We start from the raw sequence: 20,530 nt of genomic DNA on the forward strand, positions 1-20,530 counted from the left end.
CATGGGCTTAAACTCACAACCCTGAGATCAAGACCTAAGCCACCCAGGCACCCTCCCCAGACAAATATTTTTTTTTAAGATTTATTTATTTATTTATTAGAGAGAGAGAGCATGAGAGGGGGGAAGGGCAGAGGGAGAAGCAGACTCCCCGCCGAGCAAGGAGCCCGATGTGGGACTCGATCCCGGGACTCCAGGATCATGACCTGAGCCGAAGGCAGTCGCTTAACCAACTGAGCCACCCAGGCGCCCTCCAGACAAATATTTTTTAATGAAATGGAACATGACAGATTTTAAAGTATTTCACATGTGATAAGGTTAAGTGTTGTTTCACAGAAACTTTGCTTTCACTGTATACATACATAGGTAACTGACATAGAATGTATTTTCTACCATATGTCAAAAAAATGTTTGAGAGCCTTTGCCACTTGCCCAAGTGGTAGGTGGATTTGATCTTATTCCTGCTCAGCAGCTGTCTGTGCACATTTCCTTCCAGCTCTGTATTCAGTGACTTCACACTGATATCTTGAAATCAGACAGAGGGAGGGCTTCATGCCACAGAAACAACAAACACTACAAAATGAGCCTTTCTTCCCCTACAGTGAGCTAGCACCTTTGGGTGGAGCCATCTCCTGGGCCGTTGGTCACGCAGATCTGAAGCTCAGTCTCAGTCTCTGGGCACAAGTCATTTATTTGGAAGTGAAAATGTTGAGAACGCATGGGATTAGCCATCAAGGGTTTGCAGAGGAAGCAGAGGTAGAAGACAGAATTCTGAAGAACATCACAATCGTGGACAGTAGGAGGAAGAGGAGCTAGTGAATGAAACTGAGAGACGTTAGTCAAAGTGAGGGTAGAGAATGGGAGAGAGAAGTCCTGCGGAAGTCAAGAGAGAAAAGAGGTTTTTAAGGGTAAGTATCACCAACACTGTTGATTAAATAGGATGAATGAAGATTGAAGGAAGTGTCATGAGGCTCAGCAATTAGGAAGGCATATGGCTGCTAAAACTAATTGCATCATAATAGAAGGGTGAAGGCAGAGAGTCAGTAAGGAGTAGAAATGGAGATACAATGACAAGGAGTGTAGACCACCTTTAAGATATTTGATGGAGAATAAAAGGAAAGAGATAGGGCTGTAGCTTGGGTGAGAGAGAGCATGAGGTCACAATCTGGGGGATGGTCATGGGCTCTGACTGAGGATGTTTGAAGCTTTCTGAGCCCCATGGTGGCTGGAATTCACTCCTTAGTCATGGAGTAAGTCGGTCTGGTCATGTGCTTCTCCCTGTGATGTTTGTTATTCCAGGAACAAGGCCAGAGAGGAGGCTTATCTGGTCTTGGAAAATTGGAAAGGAGCAGATTGGCCAAGGGCAAATAAGATTGATGGTAATTTGAAAGAAGGTTTTTTTTCCTAGTTAAGGTGTAGTAATACATTCCTGTTGTTAGAAATCTAAACAAAACAAAATAACAAACATGGAAAGTGGGGGGTCCCCCAACCCCAACCTGATTAAGTAATTACTGAACATTTGGTACATATCTTCCTGACAATTTTCCAGACATTGAGGAGTAATTAAAAGGGCTGAGTCAGTCAGACCTGGGCTTGAATCCAGCTCTACCTTTACTAGCTCTCAAGGCCTTTGGCAAGTTACATAGCCTTTTTTTTTTTTTTTTTATACTCTATCATTATTTTCAATGTCCAGCATTTACAATACAAGGGCCAGAGCTTTCTCCCCAACTCAAGTTTATAAATTCTCAATTGGCTTGTGAGGCCAATAGGGATACTTCTTGTCTAATTTGGTTTCTGGGAAGACTTCATTCAGGTCCTCAATGGTCATCTGATCAAATGGAATTATGTTTCTCATCTTCTCCAGCTCTTTTTCATATTCCTCAATCCTGGCCTTTGAGAGAGACAAAAATTCGGCACAACTTTTTACATCTTCTTTTTCTTCAGCATCCACCTGAACAATATATTTATCCTCTGGCACAGGAAACTTCAGGGCATTAAACATAGCCTTTTAAACCCTCAGTTTCCTAATCTGCACAATAGAAATAATAATAGCATTTGTATTGCAGGGTTGCAGTAAGAACTGAAAGGGATAGTGCACGTAAGTTGCTTAGAACAATATTTGGCAAACAGAGTGAGCACTTGAAATATATCTATGTATACATATACACAAACATACACACATATATATCTATATGCATACGGGAAAGAGAATTCATGTATATCAATACACATACATACATAACATGAATAACCAGGAGTAACTGAAAAATATGGGTGACTTGAGTGGGTTGGAAGAACCTACCCTGAGGCAGAGTGACAGAAGTGGAAAGGTACAAGGTCATGATTGGTGTTTGAAGCAGAAGAATTCAGAGGTGAAGCACTCATTTCCAGAGGATGACAGGTCCCAGATGGTCATGTCTCTAAGGTTCTAAAATGGAGAGAAGACAAAGAATACCTCCAATATTTTAGCCATTTCCTGAACTCATTTTCCAATGCCAGGCTAAGCCTTCCTTCTTCTTTGGCAGTGTCTACATACCCTTTGTAGACTTAGTTTACGTAAAGACCCTGAAACTGTGGATGTCACCAGTGACTTGTTTGTATGCGTTCAGTAACTGGACTCGATGATCTGGCTTGCCAAACTGGTCTCCAGGACATTTTTTCTTGCCCAAGCCATTGATAACAGCCTTACTAACCTCAGTCAAGATGTAGGAAGCATTGTGCTACGTCCAAGACTCCCAGGTTTCTCTTAGTGGCACTGTAATGTAGGATCAGCTGGCTTTTTTATCCAGTGGCCAAGTTATGTGAGCCTACAGGCACGGTGTCAGCAATGCTGCCTTCCCATTCCTGCCGTCACTACGCTAATCAAGGTCCTCAAAAGCTCTACCCTTGACAATTACAAAATGTTTCTTTTGTTTACACAAGTCATACATGCTCATTATAGGAAAAATTTTTTTTAAAGATTTTTTTTTATTTATTTGAGAGAGAGAGAGAGCACAAAGGGAGAGGGAGAGAGAGAAGCAGACTCCCCGCTGAGCAGGGAGCCCAATGCGGGACTCGATCCCAGGACCCTGAGATCATGACCTGAGCCAAAGGCAGATGCTTAACTGACTGAGCCACCCAGGAGCCCCAGAAAAATGGTTTTTAATACCAATTTGGTGTGTATCCTATTAACCATTTCTCCATATAAGCAAGCACACACATACCAAATTATTGGTCATTTTTTAAGATCCTATTTTAATTTAGCAATGTAATCCTAATATTTTACCAAGCCAATTGGTAGTATCAGTTTAAGAGACTATATAATATTTTCCCTTATTGAAATTTGAGTTACTTACTAGAAATGTGGGTTATTCACCATTTTTAACTTTAGTAACGATCCTTGCATTTAAATCCTTGTGCCTGTTTTTAATTATTTCTTTGTGATGCATCCCTAGAAATGGATTTCCGGAATCACAGTGTATGCATTTTGATTGCCTTCTAAGTCTTTCTGTGCATATACATTACACCTTCTTGCAGCAAATTGTCTAAAAATGTGCTCTTACAATTATCTGACTTCCCTGCTCAGACCCTGTCGATGTTTCCTGTTGTACATGGGGAGAAGTAAAGTCCAGATATCATGACAGGGCAAGTATGGCTCTCCAGGATCTGGCCTCCTTTTCACGTAAGTTTTCCGTGTTCAATCCATTTTACATGCAGCCATTTGGACTCCACGTTGGGTCATCCCCTTTGCTAGTAGAATTTCTACTTTATTGGTCCAGATCCTGGCAGGAAGCATGTGGCCTCCTCAACCTGGATGACTTGATGAGTGTTTGATACAGGGACTATTTACCAAGGTGAGAGTAGGATTTCGGGAACCCCACAAGGCACAGTGCAGTGCCTTGAAATGTCTGGACAAGAGATGCTAGGTTGAAGGGCCGACGGGTACCAGAGATCCCCTCCCTGAGTAGGAGGCTCCATGAAAACCCCTACGGGGTGGACATAGACAGAAGGGAACAAATGATTTGGAAGCCACAAATGGAATCTGACACTCACCTTCACAGTCTCAGATACAGGAACCCTGGAAATTCCCTGACATCTGGCTTCACTAGTAACACTGTCAGGCACTGAGTCTCACCAGCTCTCACATTCAACTCTCAACCGGAAGTAGACAGATCTGGCCTGAGTATGCTTAAGCCCTCTGAGCCTCAGTTTCCTTGTGTGCAAACTATATTCTGAACTTGATATTAAGATTGATGAATAATGGAGCGCCTGGGTGGCTCAGTCAGTTAAGCGTCTGCCTTCAGCCCAGGTCATGATCTCAGTGTCCTGGGATCAAGTCCCGCATCGGGCTCCTTGCTCAGCGGGGAGCCTGCTTCTCCCTCTCTGCCTCTGTGCTCTCTCTCTCTCTCAAATAAATAAATAAAATTAAAATATATATATTGATGAGTAATATCCCTAAAACACCTAGAACAATGCCTGATGCACAAAAGCATTCAATAAATATCTCATTCCTTCTTGTCCCTCCAGGTGCGAGGTCACCATTCTGTCTTCCTCACTGTATCACCTCCTTCACAAGTATTGGTTTGAGGACAAAGTCTATATGGGTTTGTTATTATTATCTTCTTTAGAGTTGGAGGGAGGTAGAAGAAAATCAAATTGCAGTGTCCTGAGCAGGGGTCAACAGTAAGCAGTAAATATGCAAGGGAATGGCAAGTCAGCCCAGCCCACCCTTGAACTTGTGGTCACTGTGCATCTATTATGTATCCTGAGCTTAGTGAGGGTGGGAGAGATGGTAAGAGATGTATTAAAGCACAGTATCAGTGTGACTTTAATTAAATAACATGATGTCAACATTCTCATCTCTAAAATGAATTTTTGAATCATGATTTCTAGAGTCTCTTCCAGATCTAAAAATGGTTTCTATGGACAAAATACTCCATGGAAGTCACCTCAGTCAGAAATGTTAGTCCCAGTGTCTGAGCCAGTGTGACCAAAGATAAATGGCTGGGCCACAGATATTACCCAGTGGCCTCTGTGACCTATCAAAATAGGGGCAAGAGACCCTCGAGGGTAGATTTTTGACATTAACCCCAGATGGAAGTTATTTATTCAGTCACACTCTAAAAAAATTAAAATTTTGACACAAATAGCGCACAAAGCTTTATAAAAATAAGACCAAGATAAATCCTGATCTTACAAAAATATTAATTCTTTGTACACTACGAGAAGTAGGATCTGCTAATGGGATACAGAATTTGCATGGTAAATGCTTTTCAATATTCTGTTTTTTACTTTGGATTCTCTTCTACTCAAGGAAGAAAGGAACACGCGTGCCTTGTTCTCTCCACAGGCCCAGCACAGTGTCTGGCAGATATAAGGCAGGGGGAGAGAGGGAGGGAGGGAGAGAGGGAGAGAGAGAGAAGAAGAAGGAGGAGAAGGAGGAGAAGGAGAAGAAGAAGGAGGAGGAGGAGGAGAAGGAGGAGGAGGAGGAAAAGCAGAGGGAAGAGGAGATGGAAGGAAGGAAAGGAGGGAGGGAGAGAGGGAGAGAGAGAGAAGAAGAAGGAGGAGAAGGAGAAGAAGAAGGAGGAGGAGGAGGAGAAGGAGGAGGAAGAGGAAAAGCAGAGGGAAGAGGAGATGGAAGGAAGGAAAGGAGGGAGGAAGAGAGGCAAGAGGAAGGCTGGAAGAAGTCCTTTTAGACCAGCATCATCATAAAGATAGCAGATGCTAGAGTAAGGAATCAAAGAGAGGAGGCAAGGAGAAATGACCTGAAGCTTTTCTTCCTCCCTCCTTTTCTTCCTGCACCCTGTTGCTGGTGCTTTATAAATTATTTCAGCTATTCAGCTTTCATTGCCTTATGAGAAAAGAGTTAAAACTTCATTTCATTGGTGAGAAGTAAGTGTTTCACCAAAGTTAAGGGCCTTGCCCAAGATCTCACAGCTGGTTTTGAAAGTGAGGGGCCCTGTTGTCTCCACCACCCCATGGTGGTTCCCAAGCAGCTTATCTCCCTCACAGTGCCCTGTGGACTGGCAATCTTTTTTTTTCTTTCTTTCTTTCAATTTTCATGCATTTCGATCAAACGCTATTTGAAGAGAAGCTGTCAAGGACCAGAGAAGCTGACCAGGATGTGGGCCAGCTTGGGTGCAGGCAGAGAGGCAGGCCCTTCTCCAGGAGCGGGCACCCCTTCCCGAAGCTGACGTTGATAGGCAAGCTTTAATGAGGAAGGAGGGGCCAGTTTCCATGGCATGAACACAACAAAGCTCTGGCCCCTAAGACGCCTGCCAGTGCTGAGAGCCTCAGATTTCAAACAAGGTAGTAAGTATTTTTACATTACTCCTGCCTTCAGATGTTTACTAGTTATTATAGATCATTCATGTTTATTAGAACTTATATCTACTGACTACTTTTTTACATTTAGATAGATATTTAGGTGTACTTAATCAAATTTACAAAGATTTATGTGAAGGAGAATTTGCTGAATTTCAGTAGTCAGTTTAGGCTAGTGAATTGGGTGTTTTCTACAAATAATTTTTTAAAGAAAACCTCTAATTAATAGTCATTTTTTAAACAGCTTTAATGAGACATAATCCACATGCCATAAAATTCATTTATTTATGTATATAATTCAGTGACTTTTAATATATTGAAAGTTATGAAAGCATAACTTTGCTTTGCTCCACTGTCTAATTTTAGAACATTTCCTCATCCCCCAAAGAAATCCTATTTTTAGTATATGTGCTGCCAAAGCGAGCACCCCCAAAGAAATCCTATACTCACTAGTAGTCACTTCCCACTCCTACCTCATCCCAGTTCTAGGCAACCAATAATCTACTCTCTATCTCTATGGATTTGCCTATTCCGGACATTTCACATAAATAGAATCACACTATATGTGGTCTCTTGTGCCTGGCTTCTTTCATTTAGCATGTTTTCAAAGTTCATCCATGTTTTAGCAGGGGCCAAACTTTATTCCTTTTTTAGTGTCAAATAATATTATATGTATGAGCTCCCACACTTTATTCATGCATTCATCCACTAATGGACATTTAGGTTGTTTCCACTTTTTCATTATTATAAATCATGCTGCTTGTAAACATTTGTATACATGTTTTTGTGTAGACATATATTTTCATTTCTTTTAGGTATATACCTAAATGTGGAGTTACAGGTCATATGATAACTCTATGTTTAACTTTTTGAAGGACTACCAAAGCGGCTGCACTGTTTTATATTCCTACCACATGTATGAGGGTTTCAACTTCTTTGCAACCTCACCGACACTCATAATATCTGTCTTTTTGATTATAGTTATCCTAGAAGGTGTGAGCTGTGTGTCAGTGTTGTTTTGATTTGCATTTCCTTCATGACTAATGAGGTTGAACATCTTTTCATGTACTTATTATTTTGGGCGTATTTTCATGAGCATATTATTTTGGAGAAACTTCTGTTTATATTCCTTGGCCATTTTTAATTGAGCTATTGTTTTATTGTTGGATTGTAAGAGTTCTGTATATATTCTGGATACAAGTCTCTTATCAGATACGTAATTTGCAAATATCTTCTCCCATCCTGTAGTTGCTTTTATACTTTTTCAAAGGTATTGTTTACAGAAAAAAAAATTTGGGGACGGCTGGGTGGCTCAGTTGTTGGGCATCTGCCTTCGGCTCAGGTCATGATCCCGGGGTCCTGGGATCAAACCCCACATCGGGCTTCCTGCTCTGTGGGAAGCCTGCTTCTCCCTCTCCCACTCCCCCTGCTTGTGTTCCCTCTCTCGCTGTCTCTCTCTCTCTGTCAAAAAATAAATAAAATCTTTAAAAAAATTTTTTTTAATTTTGGTGAAATCCAGCTTATTTATTTATTTTTTCTTTTGTGGCTTATGCTTTTGTTGTTATATCTACGAACCACTGCTTAACTCAATGTGATGAAGATTTACTCCCGTGTTTTCTTCTAAGAATTTTAGTTTAAGGTCTTATATTTAGGTCTGTAATCCATTTTTTAAAAGAATTTATTTATTTATTTATTTGAGACAGAGAGAGAGAGAGAGATCACAAGAGAGGGAAGGAGCAGAGGGAGTGGGACAGGCAGACTGCGCCGAGAGCGGAGCCCAAGGCAGGGCTCGATCCCAGGACCCTGAGATCATGACCTGAGCTGAAACCAAGAGTCGGACGCTCAACGAACAGAGCCACCCAGGTGCCCCTAGATCTGTAATCTATTTTAACTTAAGTTTTGTCTATGACGTGAGGGAAAGGATTGACTTCATTTGTGTGCAATATCTAATTGTGTCAGTACCATTTGGGAGGATTATTTATTCCTCACTGAATTTTCCTGGCACCTTTATTGAAAACCAGTCGACCATAAATGTAAACATTTATTTCTGGACTCTCAATTCTATCCCATTTCACTCTATATATCTATCTTTATGCCACACAGTGTACTTCATTCATATCACAAGTTGATTACTGTAGCTTTGAAGTAAGTTTAGAAATCAGGAAGTTTGAGTCCTCCTACTTCATTCTTTTGCAAGGTTGTTTTGATTCTTCTGAGTCCCTTGCGTTTATTTCCATATGAATTTTTAAGATCAGTTCATCGGTTTCTCTGCAAATACATTAAGCAGTTCATTGGAAACTTCTACTTGAATTACAGCTTATCTGTGCGAAGTTGTGGGATTTTCTTGGTGTGAACTCAAGTGTGAAACAAATGGGGTTGATTTAAGCATAAACCCGCTTCAAGGTTTGTGTAAAAGGCAAGCATGGGTTTCATGACACTGATTCTAAAACTGGTTTGGCTTTTTGTGATAGCTGCAGGTTAGAAATCCTCTAGTACTTCTGTTTACTATTTTATGTTATCATTGATCCAATGCTCCAGTGTAAGGGTTTTCTACTAAAACAAATAAGCCAAAAAGTTAAAGCGTATCCTATGCCATCTTCTGTTACCTAGCATGGACTGGTGCTTGCTTCGTGCAAAAAGGCATGTTCTTGTCTGATACAGCTAATGATCCCTGAAGCACTGCAGGCTGAGGCCCAGGCCTCTATTTTTTTAAAACCCACCAGTAATTCTCATGTAGTCCATCAGGGAAGAAGAGCAGCTACATCCTTAGTGCCTCTCCCTTACCTCAGGTCTCCCCCCTCCCGTAGAGCCAGCGAGCCAAGGCTACTCAGTGTGGTCTATGAACTAGTAGTTGTTGTGGGGACTTGCTACAAATGCAGGACCTCAGGCCTCATCTTAGACCAGAATCTGCATTTTACCTACATCCCAGATACTTTATATAGACCAGAGGTTGGTAAACTATGGTCTACAGGCCAAGTGTGGCTCACTCCATTTTTTCGGGCCCGTGGTCACCGCCTATGATGGTAGCACTTAGTGGGCGAGCCTGTGAGCTTTGGGAAGCCAGCTGCTCCCAAGTCTGCTCCTAGTCTGTCTCCTGAGCCCACAGCTGTGCCTGGCCTCTGCCCAGGGCCCTGCTGGTCACCACCTACACTTCGGGAACTCTGTTGTCAGCAGTTTCTGGGCACTGAGCAATAGAACTAGTTCAATGAAGTCACCTTGACTCCCACCAGCTTTCAACTTGAAATGGTTGGGCTCTTGGAAAGGAGAGAGGGCATGCTGGGATCTGGGCATTCCTGGGATAGAAGGAAAGTAAACTTCCTACCAGCCAGACCCCTCCCCCCACCTCAAGCTGGTTGCTCTTCCCCCTGAGATTGTCACCAGCTGAGGGCTACTGAGCACAAAGCATGTTCACCCACCGCCACCACCCCTTCCTCCCCCAGGATGGCCCATCTCTGGCTGGAGATTTTCTCTCGTTACATAATAGTTATGTAATGTTACATCATAGTCTTGATTTTTGCCTCTTGGCCTACGGAGGCTAAAAAAATTTTGTACCCAGCCCTTTACAGGAAACATTTGTGGCTCCTTGGTCTGTATATCAAAGCTGGAGCCACTTGCCCTTTGCAGAATGTGCCTCCCCCACACACGCACTGTGCCTGAGTTGGATCTCCCATCACTGCCAGGGCCCAAGATGACTCTTACTCATCCCTTCGGGACCCAGCTTAGGTCACTTTCAGAAAAAAGTGCCTTTACTTCCCAGTCCTGGGGAATGGTCCTTTCCCTCTATCCCCAGAAAATCACCACCATCATAACACTTAGGAGATTGGATGTTAATTGTGTTATGTACTTCTCTCCCATTCTAGGGCTGTCCTCGTATTTCAGTGTACATTAGTTGGTCTGATATGAAATTCACATTTCTTTTTTTTTTTCCTTTTTTTTTATTCTTATGTTAATCCCCATACATTACATCATTAGTTTTAGATGAAGTGTTCCATGATTCATTGTTTGTGCATAACACCCAGTGCTCCATGCAGAACGTGCCCTCCTCAATACCCACCACCAGGCTAACCCATCCTCCCACCCCCCTCCCCTCCAGAACCCCGTTTGTTTTTCAGAGTCCATCGTCTCTCATGGTTCGTCTACCCCTCCGATTTCCCCCGCTTCATTCTTCCCCTCCCGCTACCTTCTTCTTCTTCTTTTTTTTTTCTTAACATATATTGCATTGTTTCAGAGGTACAGATCTGAGAGTCAACAGTCTTGCACAACTCACAGCACTTACCAGAGCACATACCCTCCCCAGTGTCTATCACCCAGTCACCCCATCCCTCCCACCCCACCCCCCACTCCAACAACACTCAGTTTGTTTCCTGCGATTAAGAATTCCTCATATCAGTGAGATCATATGATACATGTCTTTCTCTGTTTGACTTATGAAATTCACATTTCTAATAAATTCCTAGGTGATGCCGCTGCTGGGCCACAGTGTGTCTGGCTGATTCCAAACTCTTCTTGAGATCTCAACTTAAATGTTGAGATCAAAGAGACATTCCTGCTAGCCCCACCTCAAGTGGCTCTCTCCTCATTCTTTTCTTCTGTCCCAGCCCTTTATTTGTTTATATCAGTAATTCTCAAACTTGTTGGTCTCAGGACTCCTTTACACTCTTAAAAATTCCTGAGAACCCCAGAAAGCTTTTGTTTATATGGATTATAGCTATCAATATTAACCTTATTAGAAAAAATTTAAATGTTTATTAAATCATTTACAAAATCATAGTAAGCCTAATATACAATAAGATGAATGATATTTTTATGAAAAATGATATTTTCTAAAGCAAAAGAAGTGAGAACAGCTTATTTATTTATTTATTTATTTATTTATTTATTTATTTATTTTTTATGTAGTTGAATCTCTTTGCTATGTGACTTAATAGAAGACAGATGTATTCTTAGCTATTCTGCATTCAGTTTGTTGTTTTGGTTGAAATATAGAAGGAAGGGGCACCTAGGTGGCTCAGTCTTTTAAGCATCTGCCTTCGACTCAGGTCATGATCCCAGGGTTCTGGATGGAGCCCCATGTTGCGCTCCCTGCTCAGCGGGGAGCCTGCTTCTCCCTCTCCCTCTGCCTGGGGCTCCCCCTGCTTATTCTTTCTCTCTCTCTCTGTCAAATAAATAAATAAAATCTTTAAAAAAAAAGAAATATAGAAAGAAAATCTGGTTCCACACATATATAAAATTGGAAAAGGGAGGAGTATTTTATAACCTTTTCAGATAACTGTGGATATTTGTCTTTAATACTACACCAAAACTGGACACGTGGTAGTGCTTTACAAGTAAGTTGGAATCTAAAACAATCTCGTACTTTTCATACTGTGTCTCACTAAAATCCATTGTCTTATCTTGAATGAGTCTCTTTACCCATGCATGATTTTGTAACATCATCCGCTTGTCCTTTGTTCACGGAGTTATGCAGACTTTCCAAATGTTGACACATTTTGTTATACAGTATTTTAAAATCATTTTTTACGAAGTCATGTAGTCAAAGGTCAACATTTATAAAAAGAACTCTTACTACTTTAGTTTCCTTATTGAAACTAGCTTCTTTTTTTTCCTTTTTTTTTTTTTTTGACTCTGTGTGTGCTGGTGAAGAATACCATGACTGCTAATCTAGTTCGGTGCCACTGCCACTGCCTTGTTTTGTGCTAAGGTACCAGCTGCTTTCTACATTGTTGCTTTTGAACCATGAGGGCAAATGTCAGCACAGTGAACAAGGCCAGTGACATTTTAATATGATAATGAAAATAGTTTTGATCTCATGGATTCCCGGAAAGAGTCAGGATTCCTAAGCATCTGTAGACTATAGTTTAAGAATTGTCAGTTTATGTCTTAATGCTGTAAAAAATTTGTAAGCATTTTATTTGCATGTTTACGTCTTGTCCATCTGAATTGGTGTGCCAATAGTATTAAATTTCTATGGAGTGCCTGCTCTGTGTCCAGTCAGTAAATTTTTCACATGGATTGTCCCTGTATCCTCACAGCAACTCTGACAAATTATATCCATGCCATAGATGAGAAAGGTAAGGCACAGAATTGCACAACTAATTCAGAATCACACAGTTTGGAATAGGAGTAGGGAATAACACTGATAAGTGGTTTGAGGCCAAATAGAAAACCCCAAACCAAGAGTTCATCCTATATTCCTGGGGGCAGAGGGGAGCCATTGATAGTTCTTCAGTAGGGGACTGGCATATACTAATCTCAGTGGCTGAAATCCAAATACACCCTCAACAGAACACACACATGCGAATTTGTGAGGTAAGAAAGAAAGTAAATGATAAAGAATCCTATGGAATCACTTTATTCCTATGGAATAAAGAATTGTAGAGAATTTCCTAAGCAGTATGTTTTTCCCATAGGTTTTTTTTTTTTTTTGGTCATGGAATTGACCAAAATGTCGGACATGACAAAGCTCCACCAAGCTGTGGCTGCAGGAGACTACAATTTAGTGAGAAAGATTTTGAAAAAAGGTCTCTGTGACCCAAACTACAAGGATGTGGACTGGAATGACCGAACCCCACTTCACTGGGCTGCAATCAAAGGTGAGTGGGCAGTGCCTGGGTAAAATCCATCCCTTTGAGTCCACCTTTCATGAAGTTACCAGTCAGTAGTCTGTGTGCGGTAGTGGAAAGAACATTTCTTGAGAGCCAAATGGAACATGTCGACCCTGGCAACACCACTTACTGGTTGTAGCACTTTAAGCAAGTTATTTAATGTCTCTAGGCCTTAATTTATTCACCTACACAGTGGGAACTGTCATTATCTTGGAGTCTTGCGGTGAGGATTCGCTAAGATAATGGGTGTACATGCCTAGCACATAGTTTGCTCTCAATTAATATTAGTGCTCTGCCCTCTTGACCTCCAACAGGAAAGGTAGGACAGGGACTCTGTCATGTTCACTGCTGTATCCCCCACCCCTCACATGGCTCAGTTACGAACTTGGAGGAGGATAGTGGCAAAAACTCAGCCATTGGGCTTGTCAAGGCCTTCAGCAATAGAACGCCATTGAAGAATGTTAAGGAAGAGAGTATTATAGTCAACTTGCTTTTAAAAAAAAACTGTTTGGATTTCTGTATGGAGAATGCATTGGCTGGAAGCAAGGCCAGCCGCAGAGAAATCAGCTGGGAGAGTTTTGCAGAAATTTGGGTACAAAGTGATGGTAACTGTACTGAAGCCCCTTTGAGTGAACGTTTGCTGTACGCTGGGCATCATGCTGTATGCATTATGTCCGTGATTTCATTTGTACTTCACAAGAACTCGGTGAGGTAAGTAATAACGTTTTTCTTTTTTTTTTTTTTAAGATTTTATTTATTTTTTTAAAAGATTTTATTTATTTATCTGAGAGAGAATGGGAGACAGAAAGCATGAGAGGGGAAGGATCAGAGGGAGAAGCAGACTCCCCGCCGAGCAGGGAGCCCGATGCGGGACTCGATCCCGGGACTCCAGGATCATGACCTGAGCCGAAGGCAGTCGCTTAACCAACTGAGCCACCCAGGCGCCTGTAATAACGTTTTTCACTTACAAATGAGGAAACTGGGCCTCAGACCTTTGTTTCCTGTCTGCTATTCCACAGTTAGCAAGTGTTACTTACCAGCAGGTATGAGCCCACATCTTGTGGATGGAAAGCTTGTGCTTTGAATCTGGCTAACTATAAAGTAGGTGAGACTTAAAATATTTTTTATTGAGGTATAATTGAGATACATCATTATATCACTTTCAGGTATACAACGTAATGAAATTTTTGTAGATATTATGAAATGACCACCACAGTAAGTGAAGTTAAAATCCATCACCACATATAGTTACAAAAGTTTTTTTTTTTTTACAAAAAGTTTTCGTGCAATAACTTTTAAGATCTATTCTCTTAACAACTACCAAATATGCAAAACAGTATTATTAACGATAGTCACCATGCTGTACATTACATTTCCAGGACTTACTTATTTTATAACCGATGTTTGTACCCTTTAACCCCCTTTACCCATTTCTCCAACCCCTCAGCCCCTGCCTCTGGCAACCACCAGTTTCTTCACTGTACCTCTGACCTTGGTGTCTTTTTGTTTTTTTAGATTCTACATATAAGAGAGATCCTATGATATTTCTTTTTCTCTGACTTACTTCACTTAGCATAACGCCCTCAAGTTCCATCCATGTTGTTGCAAAATACTTGCTTTTGAATCACCACTGAGGCTGCCAAAAGGAGTGAGCCTTACCAGTGCCCACATAGGCATGCAGAGGTGACTTGGGAGGGGAAGCAAGATTCCTAGGAAGGGCCTGTGGGAATGAACAGGGGAAGGGAGGATCCTGGAGGGAGTAGATGGAATACATGCAGAGCCCAGGACTCTGGTGGGAGCAAGGTTCCTGAGGTAACGGTGGGGCTCTGAGTCCCAGGTAAGAGACGGAGACGGAGGAGAGGATGATGCTAGGAAACCAGGAAGGGCCTCAAAGCAAGTGTCATCCCTTCTTTTACACTATCCAGGCTACGTCTGGCCCTAGTCAGGCAGAGACATTTTAATCTTAACCTCCTCCTGTTTCTTCCTGGTACATCTAAGGGCACATGGAGGTGATGCAGCTCCTTCTAGAATATGGAGCCAGGCCCTGCCTGGTAACTGATGTGGGCTGGACTCCAGCTCATTTTGCAGCCGAGTCAGGCCATGTGAATGTGCTCAAAGTTCTCCATGCATTGCACGCCGCCATCGATGCCCCCGACTTCTTTGGAGACACACCAAAGAGGATCGCACAGATCTACGGGCAGACCGCCTGTGTGGCGTTCCTGGATAAGTAAGTTTCATTTATTTCCAGTTAGAGAAATGGTAGAGAAACAGGAGCCTGGGGTCAAGGTCTTTGCCGACTCAGTTGTCTGAGGTCCATGAAAATGAAACGAGCAAATTCAGCTGACTGTCATTTCTGTTGTTTTTATTTCTTTTCCCTGAAATGACTAGTTTGGGTGGAAACTATATTGTTTTAGATTATGTGAAATCTACTGTTTTTCTATTATACCAAAGTTATAATTATTATAATGATACATATTTATAATAATTTTAACAATATTTAATTATTATAATTATTGTTTTAGACGATAGAACAATTATCTCAGATAAGAGAGGTGGGACACCAAATTTGAAAATGGGTCATGGTAGAAGATTCGTGGAGCCCCTTCAGATCCCTGAAAGGTATTCCAACCAGCTGTGTGACCTTGGGCAAGTTAAGCCACCTTGCTGACCCTCAGGTTTCTCATATTAAAAAGGAAGCTGGTGAATTAGGCTATCAGCTGTAAGGGCCCTTCTACCTTTAAAAACTTCTATTCATCTATGAATCTTCTACTCACACACTCACCAAAGACTTTTCTAGCACTTGTTAATTTTTTTCTCTCACCCACTGCATTCAAATAGAATTACGTATCAATTATGTACTTGACAGGTACAGCTTTGGGAGGGATGGAAATAAAATTGGGGAATTTATAATCTGGTTGAGTTAATAAGTAATTCGTATAAGAGGCAGTAAAGTAAGTGAATGAGGGCAGCGTTGCTTGAAAACCAAAATGAGATCCATAGAAAATCTATCTATAGGGCGGTTCACAGTGGGAAGGGGGAATGACTGTATAATGCCCTTCTAAGAACGTGCAAATGAAGTTATCTTCCAGAAGTTAAACTAGAGTTGCTTACGATGTGATTAGATATCTGTAGAAGTAACCCAAGAGACTTTCTCTTAACAGTGGTATTCAAAATCAGGGGCGCCTGGGTGGCTCAGTCAGTTAATCATCTGGCTTCGGCTCAGGTCGTGGTCCCAGGGTCCTGGAATCGAGCCCCGCATTGGGCTCTCTGCTCAGCGGGGAGCCTGCTTCTCTCTCTCCTTCTGCTTGCCGCTCCCCCTGCTTGTGCTCTCTCTCTCTGTCAAATAAATAAATAAAATCTTTAAAAAAATGTTCAAAATCATAATCAAATTGATTTGGGGGGTAAAAGCAGAACCTTGAGTCCTGACTCAAAGACTCTTCTCTCCATTCCTGCGTCATCTCCTACATTCAGTGACCTCCATCCATTGTGGACCTCAGCATCTGCAACATTGTTCTCTGAACGTTTAAAAACTCTATATCACTCTGTGACCATAGCTCCCTTTCTTCATTTTGCCAGTTCCTGGATCATCACACAGGTATTTGTGTGCATCAAGACCTCTTCTCATTCAACTGCTTCTTTCTCTCCTGATTGATCATCAGCCTGAAGGTTTCATGATCTTCCATCTGTCTGCCATTTGGACACCATGATATACTACTTCTTCCTCTCTGTTCGCATGATTCTTAAATTTCCAACCTTTTGTCCTCCTGTACCATGTGACCCAGAATTCCCACCCTTGTATCAGTCTCCATCTTCACTCCTGTGCTTGGTCTGGGAGAGAAAAAACCCAGGAATAAGTTCATGGGCACCACCAGAAGTTCTGGGATTTCTATCTTCAGCTGAGCCCTCAGAACAGTTTGGCAATCTGTCTCCCTGTCCTGCTCCTTCATTGACAGCTCACATCCCTGTCATACCTCAGCCTGTCCCTCAGAAAGTAGGCTTTCTACTGCATAGAAAATATTGAAGCCAAGGGTTTACATGTTTAAACCTCCTCCTACATGTTGTCCCTCCATATAGACCCCGACCTAAACCTTTATATCTCCTACAATGTCATCATTCCTGTGTTCTTTGTTGCATCTTTTATTCTCCTGTATTTTTAGCTTTTTTCTATTTCTTCCCCCCCTCAGTCCTATCTGACCTGTGAACATGTTCAAATAGATCTTATTGAACAAACACACAAACATTTAGAGGTCCTTTTACTGTCTGCTGTTTCTTTCTTCTTCCTGCATTTCTTTCCTTCTTTTTTTAAAGATTTATTTCTTTATTTGAGGGGGGGGGCAGAGGGAGAAGGAGAGGGAAAGAATCTTAAGGAGACTCCACGCTGAGCATGGAGCCCTACATGGGGCTCGAACTCTTCCTGCATTTCCATGCTACTTAAATGTTAATCTATGTAATTTAATGTTAATCTATGTGGGTGTCTTCCTCATCCACCTTTGCACTTCTTTTCCATTTTGTACTGAATCAGTGCTCATCCAGGGAGATCCTTGTTGCGAAATCAATGGCCTCTTCTCAACTCACGTCTTACCTCCACTTAATTTGATATCTGATTACTCTTCTCTTTTGGCGTGTCTCTTTGGATAACGTTTTCTCTTCTCTGGTGCTATTCTCTCCTATTTCTCCTTTTACCTATCTGATCATTTCTTCTCATGATTTTCTTGAGCTCCTATTCTTGCATGACTTTTAGAGGCTGAAATTCCTGGGGATCCTGTCCTTGGCTTTCCTCTGCTGACTCTCTCTGCAAAAATCTCAGCCCCTCCCCAGTGACTAGTGGGTGGATGAGTGTGATACATGATCTCAGCATAACTGAAATGGAAGAGGAGACTCTCTCTGCAAAAATCTCAGCCCCTCCCCACTAGTGGGTGGATGAGTGTGATACATGATCTCAGCATAACTGAAATGGAAGAGGAGAGGTTCTCCAAAGAGTGGGGGGGGGGTGCCATTACCAGGAAAAATGGGCAAGCAGAGCTGAGCTGACAAAACAACAAAGGTCAGCCACATCACGTGTAAGTCATTTCTAGTTATCATCATCTTCCACGAGGAACTTCCCTTTTGACAGTTAAGACGGTTCAGAGAGAAGGAATCCTGATTAAGGGGAAATTAATCTGGACCTTGAAAGACAGCTAAGATCTGACTAATGAAGGAGGGAGAAAGATTCTTGATTTGGAGTGAAGGCATCAAGTTGGAAATGTGCATAGGTTGTGTGTATGTGTGAGGACGTGCAGAGATAGTGGAGGGATGGGGGATCACTGAGGAATTTCTTAACACCCCCTGTTGCAAGCAGGTGGGCTCCCGGGCTAGGATAATGAAGAGAAAGGATATAAGAGAATTTCAGAAGAAACCTAGATAGTACTTGACAATTTTCTGAGTAAATCTCTCATTCACAAATATTTTTGAGCCCTACCATGCCCATGGCTTTGAACTAGATGTTAAAAGGGATTTAAAGATGACTCAGAGACAGTGCTGGACATGAAGTTCCCTGAGAGAGGAGGTACTTGTTTACATAAATAGCACTAATACAGCTAGAACGTGGAAAAGGTCAAAAGAACAGGGCAGAGGAGGGGTACCATGTGGTCTAAATATGGAATGGTCACTTCTAGCTTGTTGGGGGGATGCGGGCTGAGGGGCAAACAGGTTTGCTGTCTTCTGATTGAATCGTGATTTTTGTAATGCTTTGCACTTTACTTCAGATGATACTTTCATATGCTTCCCCTTGTCCATGTGTATATAATGGTTTATTCACTTATTTCTCTATTATCTATTCTATTGTTCTGTATCTGTCATCTGTCTATATATCACCTAGCTATTCTTTTCATAAATCCATCTATACATACCATACATATGTGATTATGAGTATTTTTTATTTCTTTTGTACATGTTTCCATACTTTAAAATCTTACACAATGGACAGACATGGTCTTATATTTAGGAAAAAATACAATTGGAAAAGAAATGAAGGAAAACCTCCACCTACTAAGATGCTGGTAGCTCTAGAACTTCCCACTCAGGGGCTTGCCAGTTTTCTCCATCTCCCAGTCATTTCTTTAGTGTCTAAGGCATCCCTAAAGGTGCCCTGGGAGATGCTCGAACTCGACCTTCTTCCTTCTCCCCTGGACTGCTGGCGTGGCCAGGCTGTGTGCAGAGGGCCGGAAGAGGGGCCCATGCTGCAGCCAGGACAGGTTCTCCCGGCCAGCGGGGGGCTGAGGGCCGCCGTGTTCCTTTCTCCAGGGCTGAGCCCGAGTGCCGGGACCACCGGCGCACCGCCAGGCAGAAGGGGCTGCCTCTGGACCAGCAGGACGAAGACTGGGAGGCCAAGAAAAGGGAGCTGGAGCTGTCTCTCCCTTCCTCGAATCAAAACACTAATAAGAAAAAGAATAAGACAATCCGAGGCCCCACCAGGCCGGGCCATCCGAAGGAGAGAAGAGCGTGAGAAGGAGAGCATCCTCGACGGCTCTAGCACGCATATCTGCTGCGGGGGACGGTCCCTGGACCAGAGTAGAAGTTGTGAGACCTGTGCTGTCCTTACGTGATTTTACTTATGACCATTACCCAGACGCCTTAACTACCGGTAGCTTAGGACCTGGCATTCGGTCTGAAACCTTGCTGGGTGTTCTCTAACCGAGCTGTTTCCTCCCTGCTGATACGCGCTATCCACAGGAAGTGCCAGAAAGGGCCGAGCATTCGCTGCTTGTATGTGATCACCAGTCATTTGCCCGTCAGCATCCCCTGGCCTGCTATGTGCCATTAGAGAATGTCAGGGGGGCAACGAAAGCGCTGTCCCTAAGGAAACTTGATGGTTTCAATGAAAAGAAAAAAGTAACAAAATCTCAGAAATCTCCTACATACTCAGTATAGTTAATCTGCGACAAAATGATTTGTTGTCACATAAACCAAGCAAAGAGATGAACAAATGTAGCTCCCAGGTTCCAGCTACGATTTTCCTTCGTGGGGTTCACAATCCCAGCCTGGTCATTTTTACCAATGATCTCTTCTCCATAGGAAGAACAATCTGGGCGATAGACTAACTCGGTGAGCAAGAACTGGGAACGCCGACGAGAATTAGTTCCATCCCACATAACGAATGAGAGGTAGCATAAAAACTGGAACATGTGATTACGGCCCTACTTGTTCAGCGTACATGTTAGGAAATCTAAATACAGATCAGGTATTTCCAGTGAAAATGTCGCATCCAACATGTGCTCTACATGTGAAATATGTACCCGATTTTGAATACTTAGGACAAAAAATGTAAAACAGCTCATTCACAATATTATCGATTACGGGTCGAAATGATCATATTTTGGATATTGGGTTAAATAAAATGTATCACTCACATGAATTTTACCCTCTTTCTCTCCACTTTTTAAAATATGTGGCTGCTAGAATGTTTAAAATTACATGGGTGGCTTGCTTTGTTTATTTGTTTGTTTGTTTTTTGGCCTATCAGACAGCCCTGCTGTAGAAACCAGAAAATATTTAGGGTCTCCACCAGGCAGCTGGCTTGGTGCACTCCAACTGGTTACTCCACACGCCAGGTTTACTAGTTTTTCTACCTAAATCAATGTCTTTGG

The 20,530-nt window shown here is 42.2% G+C and overlaps 1 protein-coding gene across 1 annotated transcript; it reads left to right on the forward strand.

Annotated features, from left to right (window-relative positions):
* The first annotated feature begins 12,717 nt into the window (after positions 1-12,717).
* ANKRD66 (ankyrin repeat domain 66) lies at positions 12,718-20,287 on the forward strand. Its single transcript, XM_045866000.3, has 3 exons — positions 12,718-12,893; positions 14,904-15,132; positions 19,188-20,287. The coding sequence occupies exons 1-3, from the start codon at positions 12,731-12,733 to the stop codon at positions 19,387-19,389; spliced, it is 594 nt and encodes a 197-aa protein (XP_045721956.1). The 5' UTR covers positions 12,718-12,730; the 3' UTR covers positions 19,390-20,287.
* The last annotated feature ends 243 nt before the right edge of the window (positions 20,288-20,530 follow it).

The sequence above is a fragment of the Mirounga angustirostris genome, unplaced genomic scaffold (assembly GCF_029215605.1).
Source record: "Mirounga angustirostris isolate CCGP_5_RB_7025 unplaced genomic scaffold, mMirAng1.0.hap1 SCAF_8, whole genome shotgun sequence".
Classification (NCBI taxonomy): domain Eukaryota; kingdom Metazoa; phylum Chordata; class Mammalia; order Carnivora; family Phocidae; genus Mirounga; species Mirounga angustirostris.